The 17220-nt window shown below is 33.8% G+C and overlaps 1 protein-coding gene across 1 annotated transcript; it reads left to right on the plus strand.

Annotated features, from left to right (window-relative positions):
• The first annotated feature begins 5056 nt into the window (after positions 1–5056).
• LOC146918194 (serine/threonine-protein kinase ATM-like) lies at positions 5057–6437 on the plus strand. Its single transcript, XM_085719823.1, has 3 exons — positions 5057–5102; positions 5562–5713; positions 5822–6437. Exons 2-3 carry the CDS (start codon positions 5604–5606, stop codon positions 6042–6044), a joined length of 333 nt encoding a protein of 110 aa, XP_085575949.1. The 5' UTR covers positions 5057–5102; positions 5562–5603; the 3' UTR covers positions 6045–6437.
• The last annotated feature ends 10783 nt before the right edge of the window (positions 6438–17220 follow it).

The following is a 17220-nucleotide window of genomic DNA, read 5'->3' on the forward strand; positions in this document are numbered from 1 at the left end:
AATAGTGTGTGTGATGTATATTTATGACCACATAGATTAATTATTGAATAAATAAAAAAATGTCAAGTTTTGGATATTTTGGTGACCAAAGTGTGTGCATTATTGTTGAATGGGTCAAGGTAATTGGACATAAAAATAAGCAAAACATTTACTCATTAGTAAATTTGAGTTTTTGTATTTTTAAGAATTTTTTTATATTTTTATTCTTGAGTTTATTTAATTAATGTAGTATTATGTTATTTTCATTTCAATGTGTTTAAAAAATAGTTGTAATTTGTTATCTATATTGAATTTATAAATTATTTTTTTAATAATAACGATAAAATAAATAAAATACAAATCACGTAATGAATATCTTGATTAATCAATTAACATTTATCCAAGTACTTTCCGTATAAGATTTTTGTTGTTAGGGTAAGAGTTGTGGGTTTGATCAATCATTTTGAAGTCTTTGTAATAGTTTAGGTCTAAGAAACTAGTCATTAGGGTGAAAGTTGTAAGGTTGATTAGTCGATAACATGAGTTTGATTAGTCAGCGAACGTTCATCCAAGTACTTTCACTGCAAGATTCTTTCAGTTAGGGTAAGAGTTGTGAGTTTGATGAATCGTTTTGAAGTCTTGTAGTAGTTTAGGTCTAAGAAACATGTCATTATGGTTAGAGTTGTGAGCTTGGTTAGTCGATAAATAGTTTGATTAGTCATTGAACATTCATCTAAGTATTTTGACTCTAAGATTCTTTCAGTTAGGGTAAGAATTTTGAGTTTGATTAGTCGTTAAGAAGTCTTTGTAAAAGTTTGAGTCAAAGAATCTTGTCATTAGGGTTAGAGTTGTAAGCTTGGTTAGTCAATAAACAGTTTGATTAGTCATTGAACGTTCATCCAAGTAATTTGACTCCAAGATTCTTTCAGTTAGGATAAGAATTTTGAGTTTGATTATTCGTTAAGAAGTCTTTGTAGTAGTTTAGGTCAAAGAATCTTGTCATTGGGGTTAGAATTTTCATTAGGGCTAGAGTTGTAAGCTTGATTAGTCGTTGAACATTCATCCAACTACTTTGACTACAAGATTCTTTCAGTTAGGGTAAGAGTTGTGAGCTTGGTTAGTCGATAAGGTCATAGTTGTCATTAGGGTTGGAGTTGTAAGCTTTATTAGTCGATAACATGAGTTTGATTAGTCAGCGAACGTTCATCCAAGTACTTTGACTCCAACATTCTTTCAGTTAGGGTAAGAGCTGTGAGTTTGATCAGTCGTGATGAAATACACTATATCTGTTTAGGTCGAAGAATGTTGTCAATAGTTATAGTTGTCATTAGGGTTAGAGTTGTAAGCTTGGTTAGTCGATAACATGAATTTGATTAGTCAGTGAACGTTCATCTAAATACTTTGACTCCCAGATTCTTTCAGTTAGGGTAAGAGTTGTAAGTTTGATCAGTCGTTCTGACATCTTGGAAGTAGTTTAGGTTGACGTTCATCATTTTTTTATTTTTCACAATTTCATTCCTTCTACCAGGGTTGGATTTTATCTAATCTTCCTTTTTAAATTCATCATTTTTTTATTTTTCACAATTTTATTCCTTATATTAGGGTTGGACTTTATTTGATCTTCCTTTTTAAATTCATCATTTTTCTATTCACTATTTTATTCCTTCTGTTTGGATTGGATTTTATTAGATCTTCCTTACAAAATTCGTCATTTTTCTAAATATATGAGAGTATAATTCAATATTTTTTTTCTTTTCAAAGACTAAATTGGCATGGAAGAAAATTACAAGGGAATGAATTGAGTTTTCACCACTTTGAGGTGGCTCCAACATTTCCCTCCATCTAATTTTGACTCAAACATTCTTTCAGTTAGGGTAAAAGTTGTGTCATTAAAAAAAGAATTTAGATTATATTTTTTTGTTATATTGTTTTATTGTCGGTGTCGTTGAAATAGATAATCATTGTTAGTTTGATTTTTTTATAACTTGAAAGCAACAAACATTTATGATGTAATATAAATAAATTATAATAATAATCATAATATTGATTAAATAAAAACGAAGCAGTGAATATATTGATTAAGCAATTAACATTTATGGAAGTACCTTTCGTACAAGATTATTTATGTAAGGGTAAGAGATGTGAGCTAGATCAGTCTTTCAGACATATTGATTAATCAATAAGCATAATTTTAAGTCGAAAAGGTCAAATATTCTTGTCATTAGGTTGAGAGTTGTAAGCTTGATTGGTCGGTGAAAGATTTGACTAGTCTTTAAACATTCATCCAAGTACTTTGACTATAAGATTCTTTCAGTTAGGATAAGAGTTGTGAGTTTGATTAGTCTTTATGACATCCAGGAAGTAGTTTAGGTCGAAGAATATTGTCATTAGGATGAGATTTGTAAGCTTGATTAGTCGATAAAGAGTATGATTTAGTTGATAAAGAGTTTGATTAGTGGTTGAACGTTCATCCAAGTACTTTAACTCCAATATTCTTTTAGTTAGGGTAAGAATTTTAAGTTTAATCAGTCGTTGTCAAGTATTTGTATTTGTTTATGTCAAAGAATCTTGTCATTAGGGTGAGAGATGTCATTAGGGTTAGAGTTACAGGCTTTATTTGATCTTCCTTTTCAAATTTATAATTTTTATAATTTCCACAATTTCATTCCTTCTACCAGTGTTGGATTTTATCTAATCTTCCTTTTTAAATTCATCATTTTTCTATTTTTCACAATTTCATTCCTTATACTATGGTTGGACTTTATTTGATCTTCCTTTTCAAATTTATCATTTTTCTGATTTTCACAATTTCTTTCCCTTTGTTTTTTTGGTAGTGCAATTTCTTTTCTTTACTCGTAGAATATATTATTGAAAACGTAAATGCAAATATGTTAGACTTAATATTATTTATTACGTGGAACAAAAATAGTAATAAAAAAAGATAGTGATTTTAAAAAATAATAATTAAGAGAATGATTTTTTTTCTTCAAATAAAGGTAATAAATTGAATACTCACTAAAAATAATAATTAAGAGAATGATTTTTTAAAAAGTGATTTTTTTTCTTAAAAAAACTATAAAAAACGGGCTCTATATCATAGAACAATTTAAAAAAATTTCTTTGTCAAAGACTAAATTGACATGCAAGAAAATTATATGAAAATGAATTAAGTTTTTACTAAAAAATAAAAAACTCAATTTCATTTTAACAATGTTTTTTTTTGGCGATATTATTTCACTTTCCATCGCATCCTAAAATAATCAATTTTCATCTCTCTCCTTATTTATCCTCCTCACGTTTTTTTTTTGCTCCAAAATCTAATTTCACACTTTAACAAATGGCTCCAACATTCCCCCCAATATAATTTTCACATTTTGGTTTCCCTCCTCCCAAAAATTATCAAAGCGCTTTTTTTATTCATTCTCCCTCCACATTTTTTAAGCTCCCCACCAAAGTAACAAAATAGACGCGACTCTATCTCAATTAACCAATACCCACTACCTCTCTTCATTTCGTTTCCTTCTCCCTCTTCATCTCAACCCTACCACCTCAACATTTTTGAGCTCTCAATACAATCTCTTTCGTCAATCAAAAACCATAGCGCTGCCGCCACCACCACAGACAAGAACAAATGAACATTAACCTCTCTCACTACAAGAAAAATTTCATATCCAAATTTATCTTTCCTGCTGATTGAAATCGATTGGTAAGTGGTAACCCTTCATTTATCTTTTGTTCCATATCCCAATTGAAACCTTTTTCCTTTCAATTTCTTTTTATTGCTTTCTAGATCCAACGATGTGTTGCATGATAATCTTTATTATGTTTTCCATTTGTTGTTATTTTGAAGTTTCAATTATAACGGTTTCAAAGCGCATCGTGAAGGAGCTAAATGATTTTTAGAAGGACCCTTCATTATCATGTAATACAGGTTATCTTCTAGATCTAGTTCCCTCAAAAAAAAAAATCTTCTAGATCTAGTTCCCTTTCTTTATTTTCCCTTTTTCTTATTTGTGCTGTGTTAAAAAAAAATTAAAGTTTAATTTTTATTATTAAAGTTTGAAGGGTAACAAGCCACTCTTATATTGGTTGTTGATTATTAAACAGGGAACATAATAATAAGACATGATTCTAGTGAAATTGGTCCTGCAATGTGTGACTTTAATCAATCTCGTTTTAAAAAGAACATTGTATTATTATCATGCAGGACTGAAAAACAAGCAGCGATGGTGAATCTTGAACGATTGAAAAAATAGGAAGCAAAAACAAACCAAAGAATAAGTGACAAGGAGCAGAAAGTGGTAAGGGTAATGTTTGAGTTATTGGCTGTGAATTCAAATAAGCGATGAAAGGGTCTGTCATGTGTGGTGAAATTAAGCATTATTGATTGTGTGTGTATGTAGACATGATTTTGGGTTAAGTAAGGATGTGAATAAGAGTTTTCAAGTAGCTCCTGGTTTTGGTCGATTTGATATTATTAGATTCTTTATAGTTGGCATCCCTTCTGCTATGAGATTATGTTTTTGACATCCTTTTTGCTCTAATGTAAGTTTATATTAACAGTGTAAGTTGGAATGGCTGAGAGCGGAGGGAGTGAGGCTGAGTTGTTTGCGGCATGCTGTTTTTCGTGTAACTTCTTTCACGGGGGCTGTGCTGTTTTTTGAGACGAAAATTAGAGATGAAAATCAGTCTCAAAGTTCAATGTAATGTTAACTATTACTGTTATTTTGTAAGCAATACTCTTGACAATTTATTGCAACAATAGGTCAAAGGCATTACAGAAAAATAAAATCAATTTAACTAAAAGTAGCAACATTATTATACATAATAAGAACCCTTTTTATGACATTCTCTACCTATTTTCCCTTTTTACAATGTCGATACTTATTTTTTTGCTCTGCGATGATGTCTATATCTGACCAATACTTAAGTATGTGTGTGCCACAATGTGGCTTATCTTTTTAACAAGGCTAACTGAGTTGTAGTGTTAAACTGCTACATAACTTATTTTTTGTTAATAAGGATATTAGAATTATGATTATGTTGATGAGGGTTTTTTATGGGTGAAGCTCTTGACGCTGAGGTTTTGGACATTACTTGATGTTGCTTCTAGACAAAAACAGGTTTAATTAGTTAATGTTTGAATTTGATCTAATTAATGTTTTTTTAAAATGTTTGTTCATGTTGACTTAACTTTACTTGAGTATAAAATGTTAGAATTGTGTTATTGGACATTACTCTTGCGCTATGTGCTTTAAAAGTCTGGATTGGTTGTGTGAGGATGAAATAGTTATCCATTATAATACAGTTAAATGCTACAAATTTAAGTACCAAATTTTAATAACGTATTGTTTGTTATTTTGAAAACTTCTTATATATTGGCATTAACTTGTGCTAGTTTGCTTCTTCTTCTTGTTGAGACATTGCTTGAAAAAAATCAACAGTAGTATTTAGATTTGGCAGTACTAATTGTTTGCTCTGCTTCTGGATAGCAGATTGAAGAAGCAAAACTTTTTTGTGCTCAAGGTCAAAATGAGATGGCTATCAACCTTGGAATGTACATATCACAAAATGGATAGCAGATTGAAGAAGCAAAGCTTTTTCGTGCTCAAGGTCAAAATGATATGGCTATCAACCTTGGAATGTACATATCACAAAATTATCAAAGTAATGAAGAGGTTTCAGATGTATATCGCTTGATTGGGAAGTGGCTGGCAGAGACCAGATCTAGCAAGTTATTGGACAAACTTAATTTTGTTTAATATTTAAATAATGGATGCTCCCTTGTGATGCCTGACTCATTTGAGTTCATGTCTTCTAATGTTTTTATCTTAACTTGCAGCTCAAGAACAATTTTGGAGAAGTATTTGAAACCTGCAGTCTCTATTGCTGAGGATGTGAAAAGTACAGATAAGAAGGCCATGGAAAAGAAATGTCAAACCCATTTTCATCTTGCACACTATACTGATGCTCTATTTAGGAGTCATGAAGAAAGACTTGATTCTAATGGTGGAAGGATCAAAGAGCAAAATGTAGCTAAGTTTATATCAACACTAGCTGGTTGAAACAATGAAAAACTAATGGTCATGGCACATGCTACTTCAATAGACACTACTACACTAGAGTTTGTTGCTGTTGTTAATCAATAGGTGGTGATGGCTAAGTCATTTGTCCAATTCAATTTTATTTTCATAGTTAGAAAATCTTACAAGAGCTAAATGCCTAATTCAGTTTCATAGTTGGGTAAGCTCAAGTACTATTGATATTCCAATATGAAGGAGCAATACTCTGCAACATTTTGTCAAAGCGAAAGAAATTGAATATGGGTGATATGCTTTGACAGTCGATCAACAACCTTTGAATCTTCATGTCAAAATAGTTTGAATGTTTTGATTTCATATTGATTATGTAGTTTTATTTCAACAACCTTTTGTTTTCATAAGATTTAAGATTTGACATCACGGTCGCGTTATGATCCTGAATAGTGCACAATTTTATAAGTCATTTCTAACAAAATTGAAAATCAAGTCAATTGTTTTCATGTAAGTTATAAGCTATTCTTTAAGCTATCATGAAGAGCTTACGAAGATAAACTAAAAATAACTTTTAAAAAATTATCTAAGTACATATATGCAGGTTTTGTGGTTGTATGTACTTCCATTTCCTTAACTTGTTTTTTTTTTTTCTTTTTCTTTCCATTCATATGGTTGAATTGAAAAAAATAAGAGGTTGAATTAAAAAAAATATTTGTGCTTGCATCTCCTAAGATATATGGTTGCTTCAACTATCAGAATAATTTTATTTGATACCGTTAGTTGCTTAGGTCTATTTTAATCGACGAACAAATGTCCTTATTTTAAAGATTCTGATAGTATCCAAAATGATTAATCACATAAAACATTAAAAAATTAATTTTAAATTACATAATTGCACGACTAGGACTGTTTTTTTCCTTTAAAAAAAGTTTTTAATAATAATATAATGCAATAATTAATTGGACCTGTTATTGCTTAATATGCCACTATCCAATACTTAAAAAAAAAAAAAAAAAATCATGAAATGCATATAAAACATGTATTAATTGTTCACAATTCACAACAAGTTATAAAAATTAAATAAAACAAACATCCTAAATTAACGTAATTGTTTTCCTGTTGTGGTTTGTGCTGAACGTGTGGCTTTGGGAGGAGGTCGTGAGTTCAACTCTTGCCATGCTAGATATTGTATTTTTTTTTAGCAAATTTTTTCATCTTCTTCGCCCGTGTTGTCTGAAACGGGTTGTTTTGACCCGCGAAATGACCCAACCGGATCTCCCTTTGTACCTGATGAAATTCAATGATTTTTACGTAGTTTTAAACGGAATTGAAAGGCAAGAAGAATGCACACACTTATTTTGAAAATCCACAAGTTAACCGCAGATAATTGTTTTTTTAAGATTCTTGCAAACAAACACCTTTAAATCTTGATTTTTCACGGAAATTATACCGTGTTTCGCAGTAATTTCATATTGGTATCGATTCGGCATTTAAAAACAAGATTCCATATCAAATTGAGTAATAATTATCCACACAAGAGGAATCTCACTCAAAAATAAATGGGTTATGGAACGATTTCAGAAATCAACCAAGAAAAGAAATCTAACTAAGCTGCAATCTCCAAATTTCAAAGGAAAATGAAATAATATTGAACAATTTTGTTGATGAAGAAGAACTTTAAGTTAATGGGTAGGTTGTTGGTGTGAATGCATTTCTGGAAATCTGAAGAAAAATGTTAACCATGAAGGAGAAGGGAAACAAAGCTCAAAATAAGATTTAGGGTGTTGTTTCACGTGTGATAAGGAAAATCTGAATTACTACTCTCCATGTTTCAATTTTAGTAGGGGGTTTACAAGTAATTGCTGATAACTGGTGGTTTTTTAGGGGGTGTGAGCAGCAGAAACAATAAATGGAATAGTTTATAATATAATATGTTTCATTAAAATATTCCAGCAGGTAAAAAGTGCTTTTTTTACCGCCAGCTGTCCTTAATTTTCTCCCTTATGCATGTGCACAACTCTTTTGCTTGTGCAGGCTAAATGCCACCCAGAAAGATATGCCTATAAAACTACTATCTTTTGATTTTGTCCATGCACTCAAATTCTATAATGGAGTTTCTGTAATTTAGTGATATATCATTGGTTATTGTCCAGGTGTGATTCTTGCAAATTACAAGTTGATGCAATCTGATGACTTTCATTTTATAGTAACTTGTAATACGCGGGAATCATTCCAGAATAATAATAACATGATACTAAAACTTGCTAAAAATTATTGAAATAAATATTTTTTTAAGGGAAAACAAATCCTTTATAGACCCAAAGTGCACTTATGGTCGATTGTTATTGATGTGTTGGATTTATCTTTACGTACACAATGTTTGTACACAAGAGAAATACTAGCAACACACATTTTCCGACATATTCTTTGATTGATTAAAATTTACATGGATCCCACTAAATTATGTGGGTCTCATATAAATTTGGTGGGTTACATGTGAATTTTAACCAAGAATTCTGCTCTTTACCCAAACTATTTTGCTCTTTACCCAAATTTTGGTACAACCATTCATTGATTCAACCATAACGAATAATTTAGAGAACGAATAATTTTAGAAACACAATTTTAACGAAAAATAACGTAAATGTCATAAATAAGCCCAACCGTGCAAATGTAAAAGTAGTACAACCAAAATGTCAAGAAAATACTACAAACATCCAAAAAGTCATAAAAAACAAGTCATAAACTAAAGACCCTACTGCTGCTCCTGCGGACTCCTAGACCTCCTCCTCGGAACCGGCTGCTGCTCAAACACGCTATAATCGGTACGAAGGCCCTCCAAAATGCTAAAGAAGAGTGGATTTAAAACCACCTCCGGAATCTGCATCGCATGCTCCACTCTGCCTCTGATGCTGCTGATGGCCTGCAATGGATCGGGAGGATGTCTGGCCCACTCCAGGTCAACAAGAATATCCTGATAGACAGGTCTCGACATGGCACTGTCAGGCTCTGGAGCAGGGTTGACGTGAGAGGATGGGATACACGGTAGAACCACCTAATGTACGTATCTGAATGCTTCCAAGGGTCGTCGTCCGGGACCTGGCGACCCCTCTGCTGCTGGGAAACGACATGTAGAGCAAACTCCAAGTAGGCAACAGCCACATCTACTGGGGCAAGAGGCATAACCATAGTAGGAGGTCAGGGAACCCTCAGAACATGTCCGTACTGCCTCAACACCCGCTCCGTCAAGTGACACACCATCCTCTGTTTGCTGGCCATGATCCATCCGGAGTACCAGCACACGTTCTGAAAAGGCGTCACGTCTCGTCGGTGCTCGTACAGCCTCCAGGTGACATGATAATGCTCCATCGAATCCAACAAGCCTCTGAAATGGTCAGCATGTTTAAACCCCCTTTGAGGTTTCCATCTACCCACATAGGGGTTTTCACGGTCGTAATCTTGGTATCTCAACCTCGGAACCACATGTCTGCAGTGAGCTATAACCCATCCCTGCAAAACAAAGAGAAAAATCTATATCAGCACACAAGTGTCATACAAGAAACTATACATTTACGTTTAACTTAAAAAAAGAAGAAAAAATATATTACCACAAGCAAGCTCATGTAACCACCAACTGAGTAAACATTTGAGTCTGAGGTAAGATTCAGCTGCTCATACAAGAAAGCAAGTCCCATCGCGCCCCATGACCACGTGTCTATGTTAGCCAAATCCCGAACCGCAAGCATCCATAACAGACTAATGGTTTTGCTGTTCTTGCCGGCAAAAAGGGTGTAGCCAAGCAAGAGCAGCAAGAACGCCTTGACACAGGAGGGCCTAATATACGACTCAGCTCCTGCTCCTCCTCCTCTGATAAATCCTCCCCCAGCAAATGGTTACACCTGTTCAACAGGTGAACAGGTGGTCATAACGATCTTTCAGGGCCGTGTAAGAGACAGAGGCACCAAAATCAGTCACCTGCCCAACCGCATCCTCCACCGGAAACAAAAGGTGAGTCACCAACAGATCTACAACGTGGTCATGATCTAAATCCTCCTCCTGAATGAGCCGTCCAGCGACGGGGATGCCTAGGAGACAAGCAACATCATCCAGTGTGATGGTCATCTCCCCAACAGGCAGATGGAAGCTGCTGGTCTCCTGATGCCATCTCTCAGCCATGACACACACTAACCTGTGGGAGATGTTGTCGCATCCAGTCAGAAGGAGGGGCCTTAGACCCGATCTATAAATCGGTTCCCAGAACCAAGGGTTATCATCTACCAGCAACGGAAGGGAAAAGACAGAAAGCTTCAGTTTCCTCCCGTGGGAGATGTCAGTCATCTTACGATCCACTTGCAACTGAAATACAAAAAAATAATTAAATATGTAAAATAAACATGACATAATAATAAACTATAAATATTCTACGTAAAATAAACATGACATAATAATAAACTATATATATTCTACGTTAAAAATAAAGCAATTATACTTAAATATGTAAAATAAGCATGACATATTCTACGTAGTTATACTTAAATTAAATAAACATAACATATTCTACGTAAAATAAACTTCACATAATAGTAAAATATCATTAAATTAAATAAAGCAAATTATACTTACTGTTTTATCGTTCCAAAGCTTGCATGCCACATGTTTACCTAAGTCCGGCAAAAGAGACAACTCGTAAGGCCTCCTGGAAAGCCCCCATCCTCATCCTCCATAACATGTTCTGCATGATGTTGCTCAGGATGCTGCTGATGAGGAGGCTCGACATATTGCTGCTCAGGCTGATACCCCTCGTGAAACTGAGGCTGATACCCCTGGTGATACTCATACCCCTCCTGATACTGATAACCCGGCTGAAATTCAGGCTGCTCCTGATAATGCTGCTCCTGATAAGCCTGCTCCTGATAATGCTACTCATGCTGGTAATGTGACGGGTCCACAATCTGGGATGCACCCGTCTGCGACATCGATCCCCCCGCAACATCAACAGTAGCAAGACTCGTGGCCCCCTGTCTCCCTCGACCTCGACCAGCCAGAGGTTGTAACGCTTGTTTCTCCCTCCGTGCACTACCAGTAGGGGCACGCCTCCCAGACCTAAAACTGTCATTCCTCTCTTGCTCAGACATATCTGCACAAAAACCAAAAAAGTTTTAACACATTTGCACATAATTTCAACAGCAAAACATGTGTCATCTTTAATAATACAACAACACTATAATGTCGACAATGTCATTTGAATCCATAAACTACCACATTGCAGTCAAATTAACTATCATCATGATTAACAAACATAGCTCTAACTAATTACATCATTAACAATCCAAAAAAACAAAAAAGTATCATTGAGACATTTCACCGAACACGTAGTGTGCATTTTTCAAACAACTATGTAATCTAACATTTTCTAAACCCTAAACTACCACATTGTACCCTAAACAACATCTAAACACCAATTCCTAAGTTAAATCATCACTAACAATCATAATCTTTAACATGCAAGACAATTTTTTAAAAACCTAAAAATGTTAATTTTCTACAAAAATTTGAAAATTTCAACCAAAATAATGCAAAGAAGTAGTATAATAATCACTTACTTGATATTGTGGATGAAATTTGGTTTGAATGGCGCAAGAATGGTGAAATTCGGATTTGAGGGTGAAAATTTCGTTTTTTGAAAAGTTGAGAAATGGAGGAATGGAGGTTATGTGTTGCTGGAAACTGACTTAAATCACGCTACCCTCATGTCATCAAGAAATTTGACCAATAAGCATGAATCTTGAATTATGCCAACATGAATTCCAAATTAATAATCGATCCTCATAAAATTTAATTCAAGCAAAGAATCTAATGGTCAAACCACGAGCAATAGTTGAATGGGTTCTGATGTCTAATGTAAATCAGCTTTTGCTCATTAGTTCAACGATTCAATATGAACATGACAACATTCAATTTGAACATGACAAGATCAATTTGAATATACAACCGTGTATAATGTAGTAGGCTCATAAATCATAATGGTATCAGTTGGTTTGCTTTAGATAACCAAATTATCTTAAAGAATATTACACAAACTATAAGATATGACGTACTAATGGTTGCCTCTGAATCATTTCATTGTTAGTTAGTAGCTAAAAATGAAAACATCGTAAAAATGTTTTTTTTTTCTTTTCTAAACGTGATTTGGAAGGAGTGGAAGTTGTAGATCTTATCTTACATGATTTGGATCATTTGGAGGAAGGGCAGATGTTGAACCCTATACATGATATATCACCTTATTGAATCGTATCGTATGATATCGAGAATTGTAGTAGCTAACTAATGCTCTCAAAATTAATACTCTACTGAGCATAATCTACAGCATATCATCTTGCTGGAATAAAGTCTAATGATATTTTCATAAGCAAGAGAAGGCAATCATACTTCAATTTTTTATCAGGTCATGCGCGCGCTTGGCCTCGTGGCTTATGAACTTGTCTTACCGTCGGATGCTTGGATTCCCGGTATTTCACATCACGAAGCTCAAGTTGTATCATGGATATCCGCCTACTCAGATTCCTCAACTCTTTTCTTTAGTAGACGATGATCAATCTCCAACCCCGACTGTAATAGGTAACCGTGTACTGTGCTCCAAGCAAGGAAGACGATATCAGTTGTTGATCCAATGGAGTGGGTTGTCAGCAGAAGATCACTGTTAGACAAGATCTGCTTTCATACGAGAAGGAATCATAACCATTTAACTGTAAAAGTCCACCCTTTGATCAATGAAATGAGCAGACTAAAAACCACGGAAATCTCACGACTTCACGTCACTTTTATCAGGAGCATCTCTTGATCGAAAGGAGCTTTCTAGTTCTCTACTCTTATCATTTGGAGTCCAAAAGAATAGAAAAGGAATTTGGTGTTAAGAATCAGATTTTGTCTCATACTATCAATGCCGGAAATAGAAAAGAAAAGGAATGACTAAATTTAGGTGGTTATAGTATGAGACAAAATTGTTAATAAAAGTATAAATTTCAAGCCTTATTTCGACTGAAACTGGCATGTGACAAGTACTTCGTATCATAATTCATTATCATATTGGTACGTGCTAAACTAAGAAAGGAAGACATGCTAAGAAATTTGTACCCCAATCACTAACAACACCGCATATAATCACTATATCCAGCAAGTAACCAAGATCACTATAATTATCTTTATAAAGAAGTAAGCATGATTGACAGAAGCTCTTACCAGTTTAATTCCGTTCTACAAGTTTTTGTCTCCTCCAGAGGGACTGGACTGATTACAAGCCCTGCATATATACATTTACCACCTAATCCTTTCTAGATTCACATTTACCAACCTAAACAAATAGGTACTACTATAGAAGCTACTGTTTGTTGCTTCATTTGGATTTGAGTTTGGACATTAGAATTGATTTCTAGAATCAAATTTTAACACATTCAAAAATGTCAAATCACGTTTTGGCTTGGCACCGTGAGTTGGAGAAACGTGCAATCAAACACGTACTAAATACTTGTAGACCAAGATTTTCGGGTGTCAAGCCATTAATTGGACTTGAACCTTCAATCTACCGGACTTGCTCGATTTTATTCTTGGGAAGGGAAAAAGAGATTGAAAAACCCTTTTTGGATCCGGGGGTTGGTTACGATTCGGGAAGGTGTTAGGCACCCGCGTCGTTCACGGTACTCCGTGAGAACCTCTTTCTAACTTTATTTTATTTGAAAAAAATTATTGATTAAAGTATGAGTGAAAGAATGGAGGGAGAAGAAGTAGGAGTTTTGGTTATTTGATCGATTTGAAAGGAATAAAGCCTCTGCCTACGTACCCTTAAAAGGGATCAAAACCACCGTAGTTCACTCTTATAAAAAATACCTTTGTGGGTTAGGTTGATTTTAATTATTTTTGAAAAAAATGGTTTTCAAGAAGGAGATTGCGGGGCCTCAAGGCACTAGAAATAAAAATAGAAGTGAGGTTGTTTCATTTTATTTAAGAAATTGAGTCTAAGTTTAATTAAAGTTCAATTAGGAATTTGATTAAGAAAATAAAGGGAAAAATCACTTGGATTTGGATCCAAGGTTTATTATGAAAATAATTTGACTTTTGCTTATTTAATTTTTGGAATGAAAAAGGTTTTACTAAACTAACGGTAAATAGGTGTAACGATGCGAAAAGTAAAGCAAGCATGGATAAAATGGTGTAGTGTCGGTGCTTGTGTCGGTGTGTGCAATTACTAAGCTATTACATACCATTCCTACATGCAAAGCCCACAACAAATTACATCATTCCCCTAATTATACACACTAATAATTATGGGGCTTTGCAATAGGAAATAAATGAATAGATACCAAAAAATTAAAGCAAACGTAATTAAATGAAATATAGAGAAAATTAAAAGCATCAAATATTAAAATGTAAAGCATTAATGTTGAAGGAATTCTAGCAAAGCATGAATTAAAGCAAGATGCACATGTAAAAAAATGCACAAGACATTAAAAAAATTGCATGATGTATAGTCAAAAATAAGATGCATGAGATATGAATTAAAGCTTTGAATAAAATTGAGGTAAGTAAGAAAACATGAAAGAACGTTTTGAATTCAGATGCCAGAAAGCATAACCTTAATAGAATGCATGGTAAAATTTTATATGATATAAAGATTATATGGTTCGAAATGCATGAAAACAACGACTAGGGACTAAGCAAATTTTACCATAACAAAGCAAAACACATGATGTGAAGAAATTTACTCGATTTAAAAAATGCAGATAATGATTTATATACCAAAGCAAGAGAGTATAATACTCGAAATATCAGGTGAAAATATATGAAAGCAATGTGACCAAAGAACAAAATACAAGAAACAGGGGCGTGCAAACATCAACTATGTGTGGTGTGCAGGAGCAAAAAAGTAAACGAACAGAAACCAGTTGGGCCTAAAAAGAGGTGATCCAGTGGGCTTAGGAAGTAAACCGGTTCGGTTCAAGCCTGGACCGGTTCACAGGTGAACCGAACCGGTCAACAATGGTATATATGCTCCCAGCCGGTTCAACATTATCATTTCAAACAAACAAACTTCTTTCTTCAAAATTTTTATCTCTCTAAGCCAAAGATAGAACCAAACGGAGAAGGAGGAGGAAAGTCCGACGCGGCGGCCGGCCGGTTTCCGGTGGCGGAGCCACCGCGTCGGAAAGTTCGAACCCCTTTTTTTTTTTAAAAAAAAATTTGATCAAAATATCCGCCTCTTTCTTCTCTTCACAAATCCGGTATTAAATTTCACAAAAAATGAGCTAATCAAACTAGATCTATACTTTGTATTTTCAAAACCTTTTTCATTTTTTTTTTTGAAAAAAACGAATTGGATTTAAACATCCTCTTTGTATTGAAGATGAATCCAAATCTGTTGTTTAAAGGAAGTCACAAACGAAGTATAGATCTAGGTTTCTATTTCTAAAGATCATTTTGAAAACACAGTCTCATATCATTTTTTTATGAACATCACACGCATAGACATAGTAACATCACATATCAGAGCAGAGAGGAAGGGGAATGAAGTTACCTTTGCTTAATATCGGAGGTAAGTCTGAGAAGGGAAAAAACTTCAAGATCCAGCAAAATAAATGTCCAAATCCGAGCCTCCTTTGTTGAATCCGCGAAAGAGATTGATAGTTTCAGTCTGAATCTTGTAACTGAGAAACCGATTCGGAATTATTCTGATGTTGTTGAGTCCGAATTAGAAAAATGCTTTTCTGTGGATTTCTGTGGTTTGATTTACTTCCTAAAAAAACGGTTCATCATGTTCATATGATGTTCATGATGAACTTTGGTGGTTTTTTTTTTGAGTATTTGATCCAAATGTTTGAAGAAAGAGAAGGGTATTGGTGTTTCTGCGTTTTTATGATTCTAGAAGAAAATGAATGTTCTTCATGATCTTGAGAATTTTGATGATTTTTTTTATTGTTTGATTCTGGAAATTGAAAAGAGAAAGTAAATTAGGGTTTCTGGAATGGAAGCTGCGGCTGCCAATGATTGGGGAATAAATTCTGACACTGTAGACTATATATAGTAGAAAATTAGGGTTAACACTGACTCTGAGAAAAAAGACTAAAATGCCCCTATGTCTCTGATGCAAGAAAATGGACAGCACAACACTAAAGGATTGGTGACCAAGTTTCACATTGACCAATGACAGACTGACACTTGGACAGGACTAAAGGACTCAAGGACTAAAATGAAATAAGAATAATAATAATAAAAGGAAAAAAGAAAATAAAAAGGATGGTGAGTTTTTAACTCACGTGACTAAAACAAAATATTAATAAAAGTTATAATAAAAATAATAATAATAATAATAATAATAATAATAATAATAATAATAATAATAATAATAATAATAATAATAAAAAATAAAGACTTTATCTCAAATGAGGTATTTTAAAATACCTCTCTGCCGAAGTTTTGACTGAAACGTCTAAAATAACGCGGCGTTTTAAAGCGCGAACAAAATTCTTTTGAAGCAATTTAAAGACGGACAAAGAGGAAAATTTGAATTAAAAGCTTCTTACAGGAAATTAAAATAAAAATAGGACGCTAAACACTTAAAAAGAGCGCGTAAAATATTTTTTAAAAAAAGCTGACGCGCAAAAGAAATAATTACACGAAAGTTGGACAAAAAGAAATTCGCTTTGAACTGTAAAAATAAAGCCTCGAAAATTTTAAAAGACGACTAAATGACTTTAAATAAATAAAGCGAAAAGAGTTTGAGACGTTTTTTTTTTAAAATGACTGGGAAAAGAAATGACTGGTCCAAAATTGGGGTATGACAGATGCCCCTATTTAAGTTTCTTCGTCACGAAGATTTGAAAGAAGACCTTTTAAATCGATGGGTCGAAGAGACTTAAATACTTAAGTACACCACTTTTGGACCAGACAAGATGCTAAGAGTGCAATGCTTATGAGTGTTATGGTATGCATGTGTACAACGTTATTATGAATGCAACTACGACAAACATATACTGACTGGGGGAACAAACTGATAAATAACACTGGGGAGATAAAGCCTGTCTAATAGTGACTGCCATGGTAAAGGCAAAAATGCGGAGGATAAAGCTTGTCTTTTATCAACTGCCGTGATAAAGACGAAAGTACCGAAGATAAAGCTTGGAACGGGCAAATAAAGTTTTAAGATGGAAAATAA

Source organism: Medicago sativa, chromosome 6, assembly GCF_051527215.1.
Source record: "Medicago sativa cultivar Bolivia chromosome 6, Bolivia_mono, whole genome shotgun sequence".
Classification (NCBI taxonomy): domain Eukaryota; kingdom Viridiplantae; phylum Streptophyta; class Magnoliopsida; order Fabales; family Fabaceae; genus Medicago; species Medicago sativa.